General features: G+C 52.4%; 1 protein-coding gene across 2 annotated transcripts; it reads right to left on the reverse strand.

Moving 5' to 3' along the window:
• Positions 1 to 2,094: 2,094 nt before the first annotated feature.
• On the reverse strand, positions 2,095 to 13,011 carry CCNE1 (cyclin E1). 2 transcript variants are annotated; one of them, XM_072783073.1, is made up of 12 exons: positions 12,946 to 13,011; positions 11,338 to 11,393; positions 11,162 to 11,249; positions 10,885 to 10,953; positions 6,939 to 7,084; positions 6,684 to 6,819; positions 4,530 to 4,676; positions 3,876 to 3,971; positions 3,525 to 3,659; positions 3,302 to 3,413; positions 3,065 to 3,222; positions 2,095 to 2,773 (listed from the first exon to the last, which is right to left on the reverse strand). In XM_072783073.1, exons 2-12 carry the CDS (start codon positions 11,358 to 11,360, stop codon positions 2,651 to 2,653), a joined length of 1,233 nt encoding a protein of 410 aa, XP_072639174.1. In that variant the 5' UTR covers positions 11,361 to 11,393; positions 12,946 to 13,011; the 3' UTR covers positions 2,095 to 2,650. The 2 variants fall into 2 exon arrangements, with proteins under 2 accessions (XP_072639174.1, XP_072639166.1); XM_072783065.1 differs by lacking the exon at positions 12,946 to 13,011 and adding an exon at positions 11,724 to 11,808.
• Positions 13,012 to 14,292: the final 1,281 nt, after the last annotated feature.

A 14,292-nucleotide genomic window follows, 5' to 3' on the forward strand; every position in this document is an offset into this window, starting at 1 on the left:
GTGTGAAATCCACGCACCCATGAGCCGTGCAGGTCCCCGGGGAGCATGGCATTGGGAGGCCGTCAACACCCACTACCCGAGGACCGGTGTTCTCACTCTCCGGCCAGGGGACAGAGACACGGAGCACCTGTGGGAGGTCTGGCGAGGGACCTGTGGGCCGGGGCGTGACACGAGGATGTGGTTTGCTCGACCGCAATCCAGTCAGCCTTCACCGTCGGTTCAATAACTTGCTCTTTCTCCCCTAACACAAGGAAGTCGCACTCAGGGGCCAAGCCACCCCCTTCTCTGGGACCTTTCTGCTCACCATCTCTGCTCACCCAGGTTGACCAGAGCTCCCATTTTCACCCTGATGTCGTCGGTTTGGCATCACCTGGCCTCAGCTGGGCTTAGCTGAATTGCAGAACAAAGATAGTGACTTAGCAAATGCGTATGCAGAGCCGACCAGCGAGGGACCAACGTTTGTGCTGACGACTAAAGGAAAAAGCACAAGGCAAAAGGAAGAGCTCCTTGAAGCACGGAAACTTGGTGTTCCTTCCTAGTGGCTGTCAGGGTTCCTGGCAGAGCCACAGGACGCATTACTATGAATTCACTCATCCACCCAGGCCGGATCCTGTATTAGCACCGATGATTAAAAGAGCTGCCCGTGGCAACACTGCCATTACTAAAACAAAAACAAAGAGCCCTGATGTCCAGAAATGCAGCACTCTCAGGTTTGCATAATCGTTTCAGCAGGTCCGGCCACGCTCTGCGACACAAGGGCCAAAGCGTGTTTGAAGTGCTACCCCAGACCTGCGTTCAGACCACGTCCCCTCGTGTGTCAAGCCCTGAAACTAATCCAAGGCTTTGGAAACCGAAATGTTCTCAGTGCCATAATTTTGCACACAAAATGCCAAATGTAAATTAACCACTTTTTAGGATCTTTCCAGAAAGTCATTACACACGGTCACCATTAAAAATTCCCTGCTTTTTAAGGTGGGAGCATCTCTGCCTCCAATGAGGAAATAATTAGCTTGGAGTAACATTTGACTAAATACCATTACATGTAGATTTATATTGAATGCATTTATTAGGACACTGTATTAAAACTTGCCAGGGGGATGCCCAGGTGGCTCAGGGGTTGAGCGTCTGCCTTCAGCCCAGGGCGTAATCTTGGGGTCCTGGGATGGAGTCTTGTGTGGGCTCCCCGCAGGGAGCCTGCTTCTCCCTCTGCCTGTGGCTCTGCCTCTCTCTCTCTCTCTCTCTGTGTCTCTCATGAATAAATCTTAAAAAATAAAAATTTAAAAAATAAAAATAAAAAATACATAAAAAAATAAAACTTGCCAAACTGTAACATCACAATGTAAAGGAGTAGGGTCTCTCTCCAACCTCACATAAATGATTTAAAATGGCTGTTTTTCCCCTTTAGAGTTTTGCAAAATGAGATAAAATACCAAGTTGAAAATAAGTGGGATTTATTTGCTCATTCACCCTCCCTTCTTATGAACCCGTACATACACCAAACCATTGCAAGGAAGTGAGACACAAAACCTGACAAGACCGCTGTGCGAATGTTCGACAAAATGCAGTGTGAGCTGAACGGGGACCTCCTCGTTAACAAGGCACTCGGGGACTCCATCAGCGGTCAGGGATCAGACCACACGGCGACGTCTGGCCTTGAGCTGCATAGGATTCTATTTTACATTTTCGTCTTTGGAGTATGAGTTTTAAGCCTCCTACATTTGTTAATTCTCCAAACAGAAGTCCTTTAGGTTAAGACATGGGTAAGGACAAAGACAGTACTAACACCAGTTACAGATGCTGTATGACCTTGGGCCTGTTGCAGGGCAGAGATGATACCTAAGAATCCCCTTGGATGCAGACGCCGCTTCTCAAGCCGCCACGGCCCACCCGCGAACCCCACCTGAGCAGCCTCTGCGCAGGGCAATGCGGAAGAAAGGCCAAATTGGAGGCTGTACCTAAGGCTCACTTCAGAAGTCTGCTTTTAAATATATTTGCTTGAAAGGTGTGAGCTTTCAGAAGCATGAAATTAAAAAAGAGACTTCGATAGAGCCACACTCGAAGAGGACTTCTAACTGAATGATCAGACATAGCTCATAAAACCAGCTGTCTCAAAGACAGTGTTATCTTTATTAAAAAAACGGATAGACATAGCAGCACTTACAAAACAACAGTTCATCAAAGGCATTATACATTGTCAACGGATAGTGTGAAAAGGGCAGGCCCCCAGCACCGCTGGGTGTGGGCTCCACATCACAACGCTCACAACTACCAGCCCCGCTCAACAGCACACAACCCAGCACACACAAGGGGAGACCAAGAGCAACACGGCGCTCTGCAACTTCAAGCCTTTGTTATCTGCGTGAATAGTCAATCAAGTCAAGTATCACCCTCCTTAGCAGCATCTGGAGCACTCACTGGTGTTCTGGAGGTGGCTGGTGTACTCGACCCACTTATTTAAAAAAACCTAAGCATTTAATAAAAAACACTTCTCCCTGTCCAATGCCATCCAAGGAAACACTTCGGTTGCAGAAGAGACGCGCTCTTCCACTTAAATATGTGTAAAAGCTAACGCGCGCCTCGGCCACGGCGCGGCAGAGAACTCGGAGCGGCGCGCCCGCCCAACGGTCTTTGGTGGAGAGTGCTGGTGTGCTCACGCCGTGTCCTGCCCACTACTCTGCTTCTTGCTGCTCTGCGGGGGAGTGAGGACCCCGGTGGGGGGAGGAGAAATCCGATTCTGTTCAGACAATATGGCTTTCTTTGCTTGGGCTTTGTCCTGTTGGGAATAAAAGCGAGAAACGTGAAAATGGAAGACCCGGTCCTTTGGGCTCGGCGTGCTGAGCGTGCCCTCTGTGGCAGCGGGGGAAACAAACGGCCGGGAGCGATGGACAAGGTCTCTGGTCTCCGTGCTACTTAGGCATCGCATCTATCGAGTGCAAGTTTTCTTTTTCAAGGAACTAAAAGAACTGGGGTCTTTCTAGCCTATCTGACGCCTGCCTGCAGAGGCGTGCGGAGGCTGGTTAGGCAGTTTTATGAGTTTTTCTGGGAACGAAGGAACACTACTGACCAGCAAATCCAAGCTGTTTATATGGGTCTGGATGTTGTGTGCGTCTTCAGCGGGAACTCCCCTGAAGTGCTTCAGTTTTGAACTTCCCGTCTCCCTAATGACCATGGCAAACGGCACCATCCACTTGACACACTTCTCTATATCACACCACTGATACCCTGCAAAGAAAGTAACTTTTAGGCTCAATCGGTTTGTAAGTTTAATCCACCTTGTGAATGGACCGGAAAGCCAACGTACCTGAAACCTTTTGCATCAATTCAGACGAAGAGAAATGATACAAGGCAGAAGCAGCAAGTACGCCGTAGGGAAATTCTAAGCAGCCAACATCCAGGACACAAAGATCCAAAAGCTGTGGAGCAGAAAAGAGGCTGAAGCACACGGACGGCCACCATCCATCCCTTCTAGGGCTCCTCAGGCTCACAGTGGGGTAGGTAGCCCCCAAGGGAGCGGAGCCGCTTACCTCTGCGATCTGTATGAAGATTTGCTGGGGATACTGTGGCAGGAGCACTTCATATAAGTCATTTAGATATGCAACCTGCATATATACATTCAGCCAGGATACAATGGTCAGGGGGCTTAAGTGCCACTTAAGAGCCTAAGGGAAAACCGAGAGAAAGGAGACCAATGGCTGAGAGAAGAAAAAGACATTTCTGCTCCCCGAAGGCCTCTAAAGGAGTTCAAAACGCAGCCACATTGCATGCCACAATGTGTCCAGCGGGAGACCTCCTCTCAGATGCACTCACACGGAATGTGGAAAAGATATTATGTATGCATTTTAAAAAAAGGACTGAAAAATTAACTTGTAACCTACCTTCATAATGATTAATTCCATGCTAAGAATCTCCTCTCCTGAACATGCCCCATCTGTAACATAAGCAAACTGGTGCAGCTTTGGAGGATAGATTTCCTAAAAGGAAATAAAAGGGAGAAACAATTAGCAAAAATCTCTAATAGTTTTAACTTACAATGTACTTCCAAAGTTACTGTTTTTAGTACACTAGCCTGGAAAGAGACAGGGAACATCCATGGAGTAAATACAGGAGCTCCTCCACTGATCAAAGTGCATTTATTGTGAAAGAAACGAAACACCCACTGTTACCAATAAATAGACATAAATACAGCTTTTACTCGGTGGAGATATTTTTGAAATGGTCACCTTTTAAATACCTTTAGCAACACGTTTGAAAGTTGGGCCCATCCACCCTTCTAATCACACCAAAACTGTAGTCCTCTTGGGTCAAAGTTCAATTTTTGGGCTACCAGGAACTACACTAACCTAAGCGATTCATACACTCACTATTTCTCTCACTTCTTGGTTAATTTCTAGCCCTTTCTGCACGTATCTTTATACTTCAGACGACCTCGAATTAGAAAAACGCAGACAAGCATTTGGCCTCTTCTGGTCACCTCAGGAGATCTCAAGAAACAAAGTGTGCCACGTAACAAATATTTGAAAATGATTTACCTCAAGTTTGGCAGCAATAAATAAAGATGAAATCCCAATAAGCTGTAAAAGTGTTTTTACAATATTTTGTTGCGTTGCCATATACCGATCAAAGAAATCCTGTGCCAAGTAAAATGTCTCTCTGTGAAGTTTATAGACTTCACACACCTGAAAAAACATTTAGTGAGTTTTAGAACAATTACTTGAGGAACAGAGACAAAAACAAACCAACAAACAAAATTTGCAGCGAGTTTTCGTGAAGGACCAGAGAACCCAATCGAGAGAGAGGAACTTTGCTTTTCTGAAAGGACTGTTACCTTGCTTGTCCACGAGCACAAGCAGGGGCGAAAACCTGGATGGAGCTCAGACAGAAGGATTAAACGTTCTGTGATCGATATGTCAGTAAGAGCACGTGTTCATAGGCTGAAGGAGCATTTCATGGGAAGACTGAACGATGGTCTCAAGCCCTAACACCAGGACCGTGCCTGCCCGGCCCACCTCACAGGACTGCAGAGATGGGGTGGGGGGTGCACGCGAGGGAGCTGAGGACAAGGAAACACTGGGCCCCAACTCCTCACCACCATCGAACGTCTGCGCTCGGAAAACTGCCACTCCTACAGGCCTTCCCATGTGCCGCTGCATCTCATGGGGTGAATAGGGAGAAAAGGCCCCAGAGAAACAGCAAACAGAACCTTCACAGAAAATGCCATCAATCACTAAAGAGTATTTCTAAGGTCCAAGCTGAGGCATCTTTGAGGTCGGAAGTGAAGCTGGAGCATCCGTCCGCTCAGGGACAAGCTCTCAGACCCCCGTCGCCCGGCTCACGGTCGACACGCCTGCAGCTTCGTCCCACCGAGCACCCGAAGGTTACCCCCTGGCCTATCCTCTCAGTGGTATTACATGACTTTCTTTGGTTGACTTTCTGAGAAAAACCTTCCTTAAAGTATACGGCATCAACTGCGGTATATAAAATAGAACTTCTCAGTCACAATGTCCAATGAGTTGCCGCCTAGGAGAGTGAAGCATCCTCCATCTAATGTTTCGAGGGATTATAAAACGTCTCGGGGGGCCCAGAAGGGCACGTGTGAGGCCTGGAGTCTCAAGTAGGCAGGCCTGCCAAAGAGCTCAGTACAGAAAATGTTAGCTTTTCAATAACGAAAGACAAGCAAATTAGTAACGGTGAGAAGAGCCATCTTTTCTCGCCAACCACATACGCTGCAGTTCACACATACCACGTCTAGGCCATACAAACTCTGTAAGGAAAATACTGCTAGAAAATATTACAGATGAGAAAACCAAGATTCTAGGTTAAATGACTTGCCTCACAAAGACCCATACCCAGCGAGTTGGCAGCAGGGGATCTGAGCCTACGATGAGCATTAACGGGGGTGCACAGAGCCTGGGAGTAGAGGCTTTCCAAACAGTACCTCACCGTGTTTGTTTTTAGGGAATACTCAGACACTCAACTTCCTTATGTCCTTCCTTTTTCATAAGACGGAGCTGGCTGAGAAGTCCTTCAGCATCACAGAAGAAAGCCCACATCCCACCACCCAAGGCTCCCGGTGCCTCCTGGTGCCCCTGCAGGCACTACTGGGTCACACACGCGTCCTCCCAGGAGAGGCACACTGCCCATACAATAGCTTTTGATGTCTAACAATTATCCATCACAATTTGTCATACTTGTCCTTTTGACCAGTTGTTGCAGAGAAATAAAAGATTTGAATACATTATTTTTTTACGATGCTATTCCGTGGCGAAAGACAAATGGACTCCAAGGAGTTAAAAAAGAACAATGTAAGCTTTCTGACTGTTAAAGATAAGCCTGTTCATGTATTTTTAAAACTTATGATAGTGGCTATCAAACAGCTGTTATCTGCATTCCACCGGATAGATTCAAAAGCAATTTAATTAAAGACCAAATATCAATATTTACAGTTCAGTGGAAAAGAGAACTTTTGTAATTATTTGAACTTGGAAGAAAAAAAATTAAATGCCAACCTCAAAATATCTAAGAGGTAAAGAGACTTCAGAAATTCTTCTACGGAAGAACCCAAGCAAAAGAGTGGTACTTTGGAGACACAGAAAAGTGTCAATGGGGTATAAGACACACAAAGAGGTCGTCAAAGGTTCTAGAAGTGGTCAATGCTTCCAGTCGACAGGAAGACTCAAGCTCACCTCCATCAACCAATCCAGAAGAATTGCTCGCATCTTGGGCTGCAGGAGGGGGTGCCGCTGCATAAAGTGCTTATCCCGTAAGTATGTCTTTTCCTTATTTAGCATAATTTTCCAGACCTCGTCTCTATTTGCCCAGCTACAAGAAACAAAACCAAGCGAAAGACAAGAAGTAGGCGTCAGTATGCGTCCACACTGACTTGGTGAGATTGTGCACAAGGAGCAAAAGACCTGGAAGGCACGTGGCAGGCAACTTACTTCAGTAGAGGCAGCGGCGAGGCTCTGGAGGGCATGAAGCTCTGCGGTCCACACACGGAACTTGGGTATGCTGGCTCATCCTCTTCTTTGTCAGGTGTGGGAATCAAGGAGCAGGGGTTTTCACATGCGGGATTATTGTCCCAAGGCTGTAGAAGAAAACACACATTCTTAAATGTTTGATAGGAACCAGCTATGTGTACATTCAGTGATTTGTAGAACAGCCAGTAAAACAGAAAATATCTTCACACTAGAGAGCAATCTCCAGGCCTAAATACCTATTCTGGCCTAAATGAGGATGAAGATGGAACGAGTAAGTAAAAGCCACAGTAAGGACTCCAAGCTTTCGTTTCACTTGCCACTGGCTTAGGAGTCTATGCAGTAAGTATCTAAGACGACTACAAAGTCAGTAGCATTTTATCCTCCACACTGTCGCCGTCAAACCAGTACCTGAGCAGGAAGATGGACCCAGGAGGGATTAAGACAAAATGCAAACAGCTCTTAGGAGTACAAAAACCGACACCACCACCACCTATACAAATCCACCTGCAGCTCGGTAAGAAACTGGGCATAACCTCTGAGGTATGCTGTGGGATTATTTGGTCACAACTCAAAGATTTGTTTTTTTTTAACAGGTACAACTAATCTACCAAAACTTCTTAAAAGTGAAAGAATTCCAATAAAAGTATATTTACATGCGCACCGCACATTCACAAGCGTAAAGACCAAAAATGTAAATTACCATCTGTATTTAGTGTCCCCATCTTAAGACGTAAAACCATCAAATGTGACATCTCCTGGTTGCAAGACTACCTAATATATTACATAACGAGGACCTTTTGTTTTCCTTAACTCAAAACAAAACAAAAAGAATATCTGCCTAGTTAAAACCAAATCCAGGAATGGTCACAGGATATACTAAGAAGTCCGTGGAGATAGAAGCCAGATACCCCTGAAGACCTTTGAATCCTGCCCCCAAAGTCTTGCATGGAATGAGGATCCAAGAACTGATAAGGGAATAAACCATCATTAAAAACGCAAACAATATGCTTTCCTTTCAAAGATTCTAGGTACTTAATTTTATTCGATTTTCAGTATTTGGAAAATAAGAAGGTCCTTTTGCCATTTACAAAGTTTTCTTTGTCAAGCTGCTCTGTTTATCGTCCTACTCTGAAAAGAAGCCTACGATGGAATTTTTTTTTTTTTTTTTTTTGAGTCGTAAGAGTGGTTTTGTGGACAGTGCGGCAAGTAACAATCCCGCCAGCACGGAAGTCCTGTGGAAGTCTGAGACTCTTGGCCTTTTGTTTTAAAGCAGACAGTTCATTAAGGCTGACCAGAGAAGAAATGGGACAATTAGAAATGAGCATGGGATGTGGGCTCCAGGTGCTGCCTGGAGGATACGGTAGTGGGGCGCGCACAGCACACCGGCCACTTTCAGAGGCGGCCAGAGCACTTTCAGTGTGCTGAGGAGAGCAAAGCAGGATAAAGCTCTTCTCCACCCAGGGTGCAAAGAATTGGGCATGCAAATTAACCATGACAACTCCTGCCAACAGCTGTTCCAGAAGGGCAACCTCCCCTTCCAGCTCTAGTCTCATGTGCTGGTAGCATTTCCTTGACTCAAAACGAGTCACATTACAACTGCTTCAAGCTGCTCTTCATTCGAGAATGAATTCTAGCTGTGAAGGCAGAAGCTGGGTGCCACCCTCTACAGCCAGATGGCTGAAAGGGCTGAGAGCAGCCTTTGAGGATAAAATGGCAGCAGTTCCTAAACCACAGTGCATAGACAGACTGGATGACCCACAAGCCACAAGTGGTTCGGAAACCTGGACCCTTTAGGATCCAGCACGTGAGGCACAATAATGAAGTCGAAGTCTCAAGTGTACGCTGGGTTTCAAAGAGGCCAGATCCATCCGACTTTAGGAAGGACCGGGATAAGAGCAAGACACCAATTTTGACTATTTCTAAACACCCCCGACCCCTTATGCCGCTTTTAACTAAGAACAGAACTACCTATGTAGAATCAGGTGCTGAGAAGTAACTACTACAAAGTCCAGGATTTCACTTCAATTAAAAAGGTGGGTCTCCTGCAAAAAGTTAAACAACAAAACGGATATGCTGAATGGATTTCAGATAAAAGGGTAGTCTTTTGATTAGGAAAGGCCTAAGGTAACACTCAAAGGTTCTCTGTGTCCTGAGGAAGGAGTTATAAGGAGTTTAGCACAATGCGCCACAAGTAGCTCCAGGCCACTGTACTGGGCTGAACTAGAACTCCTGACAAAAATTCCGTGTGATAATTGTGTTACCCCAAACTTCTAGCTTCATGAATCTACACAGGGAAAAACCAGAACGAGTGCTCCATAGATAGATGGGCAATCTTCAAGCTATCTGCTCTACAAAACGTACAGAAACCTGTTGTCCTTAATCTCTGAACAACCAGGAAAATTCCTTCTCGTTAGTGGGAAATGATAGGAGTATTTAAATACCACGGCTATCAATGTGCACACTTTGGGGACAGGCCCACAGCCCGATTTTAGGCACCCTAGCACTGCTCCGGTCCTCCTCGAGAACAAACTACTCCAACAAGTGGATATGGATGCCTTCGCTTCACTCTCAGAAATTTCAATTCCCAAAACAGCTGGGAAAATAAGCAATCCCGAGTTTCACAAAGTGGAGAGCCATTTTACCACGGCTCATAAAAATCAACCTGCTTAAAGTTTGTTTGCTTTTTGTTTTTTCAAGGAGAAGAAAAGAAAAGAAAGGAATGTCTTATTTCCTTCCCTAAAGGAAAGTATTTCTTCATCTAATGAGAAGGAAATCATCAACCCCTTGTTCGATATTAGGTCGATCTCCCCAGAATTGCTAATTTCTAGGGTCTACGTGCAGGGACGACAACTATTCCTGCACACCCACTGCTTCAAAGCCCTTCACTCTGCCAGAACCAGCTGCCACAGCTGTTGCTCAGTGCCCAACACAGCGACGTGCTGCCCACTGCTAACCTAGTTGGGACCAGAGCCCTCTGCTCAGATACTATTCCCACTCAAGCTTTTCTCCGTGATAGGGTCAGAAGGCCTGACCCGCTAGTTTGGAGATAGGCTGCTTCCCCTACTGGAGCCATAACTACAGTCTCCAGCCATTTCTGGAGGTAGGAAGATAACGCAAGGTTTTTCTGCTAGGAACTGCTGATATTGTAACGATATCACGAGCACGCAGGAAATTTGGCGGCAACTCCATGACGGAGAGACAAGAGAAATGGACTAGTCAATTTAAAAAATGTGTTGAGACACAGGTATCGTGACAGAGAATGTTCCACTGATACTCTGGCTGAGGCCAGGCAGAGCCCCGGACAGCAGTCCTCATCACCGTAGGTAACTGCAGGACAGGCTGAGGACCTCCAGAAGGGGGGAAGTTACATACCTGCTGCTCACCGTGTGGTGGGGGGAAGGGAGGTCCTTAGCACCAGGACCGAAAGACAGAAGCGGGGACGGGGAGAATCTGGGTCGCTATGGACACACACAAACCCCCGCATCACAGTCCGCGGAGAGCTCTGTGTCAGGAGCCCTCCCCCAGTTCCCCCGCCTGGAGACAGGGCTCCGGGATGGACTCCGCCCTTGGCTTGCACAGGACTCTGGGTCACTTTCTTGCCCTGAGTCTGAGTTTCCTCAAGGGCAAAAGGAGAGGACTGAGTTATTTGATGTCCACTCTGGTTCTTTGGGACATCAGCGCGTTATCTGTAACCTCGGAGGTGCGGGTGAGGAACCCAACGCCTTCCTGGGGTCCCACGGCTGGCCGAGGCCAATGCCACCGACCGGCCAGGCCTCGGCCCATGGATGAGCACCATGGCCCCCGGTAGAGGAACAGCTCCAGCAGGAGGCAGCGGGGACCGAGCGTCCATCTAAAGCACAAGGCGCAGCAGGCCCTCCGCCCAGGCCCGGTGGGCACGTGAACCTACCTGTCCGCCGCACTGGCCTCTCGCAGTCCTGTCAATTTTTGCAACTTCTTCATCCGGATCCTGCAAAAACTAAGGGAGGGCGACCCCCAGCCCCCAAGGAAACACACCAGACGGCCCAAAGACAAAAAACACAGAGAGAGGAGAGAGAGAAAGGTGGTTAGGCTGCGGGCACCCCAATCAGTACAAGGAGGCAGGGCCCCCGGGGTGGGGGGGGGGAGCCCCGCCAGGTAAGGCCCGGGAGGGGGTCTCCTCCCCCACCTGTCTCCTTTGTACTCACAACGGCCACATTTGCCTTCCTCTTCCTGGAGCGCACGGACACGTCGGTGCCAGCGTCGTCCTTCATGGGGTCCGGGTCCTGCGCATCCCTGCGGGCCGCCGGGTGGCACCGAGGTCAGGGCGGGCGCTGGCAGCCTGGGCTCCCCTCCCCCCGCCGCGCAGCCACGGGGCACTCACCTCTCCCTCCTCTCCCTCGGCATGGCTGGCGCGGCACGCGGGGCCGACCTCGGGCCCTGGGGGCACAAGCCGGGCGGGGGTCAGGGCGCGGGCGGGGGCGCGGGCGCGGGCGCGGGCGGGGGCAGGGCCGGCCGCGCGCCCCGGACACCCCTCCCCCCGCGCGGGCGGCGGCGGCGGCGGCGGGAGGCTCGGGCCGGCCGGGAAAATGGCCGATGGGCCCGGGGGGCCTGTCACCCGCCGCGCCGGGTCCGCCGCGCGCCCGGGGCCCCGCCGCCCCCCGCCCCGCCGCCCCCCGGCCCGGCCCGGAGCCACCCCGCGACCCCGCCGCGCCCTGGCCCGGCTCGCCCCCCCCCCCCCGGAGCCCCGGAGCCCGGCCCGGCCCTCACCGAGCCCTGTCCGCGGCGGCGGCGGCGGCGGGAGGCGGCGGCGGGAGGCGGGAGGCGGGAGCGGCGGCCCGAGCGCGCGGCGGTGGCGGGATCCGCGCCTGCCCCCTACACCGCGCGGGCGGCCGAGCCGGCTGCTCCTGCGCCCGGCCGAGAGCGGGACATTTAAAAATCCCTGCGCGCGGAACCGGCCCCCGGCCCGCCCTCGCACCCTCCCGCCAGCCTCCGCCCCGCCCCGGCCGGCTCCGAGCCCCTCAGCGGCCGCCCCAGGGCCCGGGCCCGCCCCGCCGCCGCCTGCAGGCCCGCCCCGCCGCCGCGCAGCCGGGCAGAGGCGCTCCGGGCCGGGGGGCGGGGCCTGCGGGGGCGGGGCCTGCGGGGGCGGGGCCTGCAGGGGGCGGGGCCAGCGGACGGGGCCTGCGCGCCGGAGGGCCGGGGCGGGGCCTGCGGGGGGCGGGGCCTGCAGGGGGCGGGGCCAGCGGACGGGGCCTGCGCGCCGGAGGGCCGGGGCGGGGCCTGCGGGGCGGGGCGGGGCCTGCGGGGCGGGGCCAAGCCACGGGGCCTGCGCGGCGCGAGGTGCGGCGCGGCGCGGGACGCGGGAGGCCGGCTGGCGCGCGCGGCGGGGGGCGGGGCCGGGGCCGGGGCTCGGGGGCGGCGGGGCGGCGGGAGGCCGCGTGGCCGGCCCGCGGGGATGTAAACACGGCGCGCGGCAGGGTGCGGGCCGGGCCGCGGGGGCTGGCGGGGAGCGGGGAGCGGGGAGCGGGGGTCCCGCCGGCCGTCGCCCCGCCGCGCGCGCTGCCCCTCCCGGCACGTCCTCCCCGCCCCCGAGACGCAGGGTTCCGGGCCGGGAGCCGGGGCGGGCCTGTGCCCAAGGTCACCGCGCCTGGTCGCGGGCCTACGACCTGGGCCGGCAGCCGCGGGTCCGGGGCGTCCGTGGGGCGCCGGCTGCCCTGCGCGCGCCCGCCCGCCCTTCCGAGCGCGCATTCGCCCTGCAGCCACTCGTTGAGCTGACCTCCCGGCGCCTCCCCCGTGGGCCCCTCCCGCCACCTCCGCGGCTGGGGCCTCGGGGCCCGGGCCGCCCCTCTGGCTGAAAGCCCTCCCGGTGGCTCCCGTCGGGCTCCCGGGCCGGGCTGCAGGGCTCCCCTGGAGCTCCGTCGCCCGCGGACCCCCGCCCCACCCGGTGCCCTCGCAGCCGCTGCCCCACGTCCTCCCCCACGTCCTCCCTCACCTCGGCGGGAGCTGCCCTGCGCTGCGCACTCGCCCTCGGGGCTGCTCTTCCCTCCCTAGAACTTCAGGGTCTCCGGTGAACACGGAGTCTGGAGCACCCCGCCCCCCGCACTTCCTCTCCACCTCCTGCCCCGCTGTGTGTCCTTCACCCAACTTGCCGCCAGAAGCCTCGTGCTCCTGGGTTTCCCTGGTCGCTCGCTGTCCCTCTCCCTCCCGGGAGTTCCGGGCTGCAGCCCCCAGCTCTTGGCAGAGTCCCGGGGTGCGGGTGGGGGAGGGAGACACTTGCTCATCTCTGTGGGTGAGTTGTTGAGAAGCATACAGCTGCCAAGTCCTTGTGGACCTTCCAGGGCAACGAGACCATCACCTGAAAGTACCTTGTGAACTAAACTTGGCAGAAGCGGCAGGTCCCCATGTCGCAGAGGGCTCCCAAACACTCCCAAGACCCTTCCTGATGCACTGTTCCGCCCCCCCCCCCCCCCCCCCCAAGCATAAGGATCTTCTTGAAGTGAGAGCCTGGGTCTGATTGAAGAGTGTGCCCTGTGTCATCCCCGGAAGTCCCTGCTAGCAGATGTCGGCCTTCCAGGGGCCTGGAGCTGAAGGCTGCTGAGATGACTCACTCAGGTTATCTCAGGGAGACATGAATGCAGGCTCCTGAGCTCCGGGCCCGGTGTCCTTCAGTAATAACAATAAGAGGTACCACGAACAGCATTTCCAAAACGTCAGCTTTGGACTCAGTCCGTCAGAGTGTTCAACTTCATGATAATCCCATCATGTTGCTGCTACCATACTGCTATTTCAAAGAAGGCAACTATCTACTTCTTAGGGTGATTATGAGGATTGGGGTAACACAGCTTACAGGGCTTGGTGCACACTCAGTGCTTAGTAAATGAGAGATATAGGACAATGATAAATACAACATATGTTAGTATTACAGATATCAATATATATCATTGTTATCGATGATAGACACAGACTTTTCCTTAGTGATGGTAGCAACTTACTGTCCCACCAGCGAGAATGAGAGTTCCAGATGTTCTTTTTCCTAGCTGACGCGCTCATCAACAATATGGTGGACACAGAAATGTGGTATATTCATTCAGTGGAATACTGCACAGCAGTAAAAAGGACAGACCACTGGGGCATTCAGCAACATGAAGAAATCTCACAAAAAAAAAAAAAAAAAAGAAAGAAAGAAATCTCACAGACGTAACCGTGAGCACGAGAAGCCAGACACAGAAAAGTATTACTGTGTGATTCCATTTATTTGAAGTCTCAGAAAAGGCAGAACTATAGCGACAGTGTGAAACCAGCAGTTACTCCTGGGGTGGGGTTAATAACCGGGAGGGGA

The sequence above is a fragment of the Canis lupus genome, chromosome 1 (genome assembly GCF_048164855.1).
Source record: "Canis lupus baileyi chromosome 1, mCanLup2.hap1, whole genome shotgun sequence".
In the NCBI taxonomy this organism is placed as follows: domain Eukaryota; kingdom Metazoa; phylum Chordata; class Mammalia; order Carnivora; family Canidae; genus Canis; species Canis lupus.

Coding starts and splice junctions, on each gene's coding strand:
- CCNE1 (XM_072783073.1), bottom strand. CDS start 11,360: ATGCCGAGGGAGAGGAGGGAGAG. Junction 3,972..4,529: donor TTATTGCTGCCAAACTTGAG/GTAAATCATTTT, acceptor ATTTCCTTTTAG/GAAATCTATCCTCCAAAGCT. Junction 3,414..3,524: donor TCTTCATACAGATCGCAGAG/GTAAGCGGCTCC, acceptor TCTGCTCCACAG/CTTTTGGATCTTTGTGTCCT.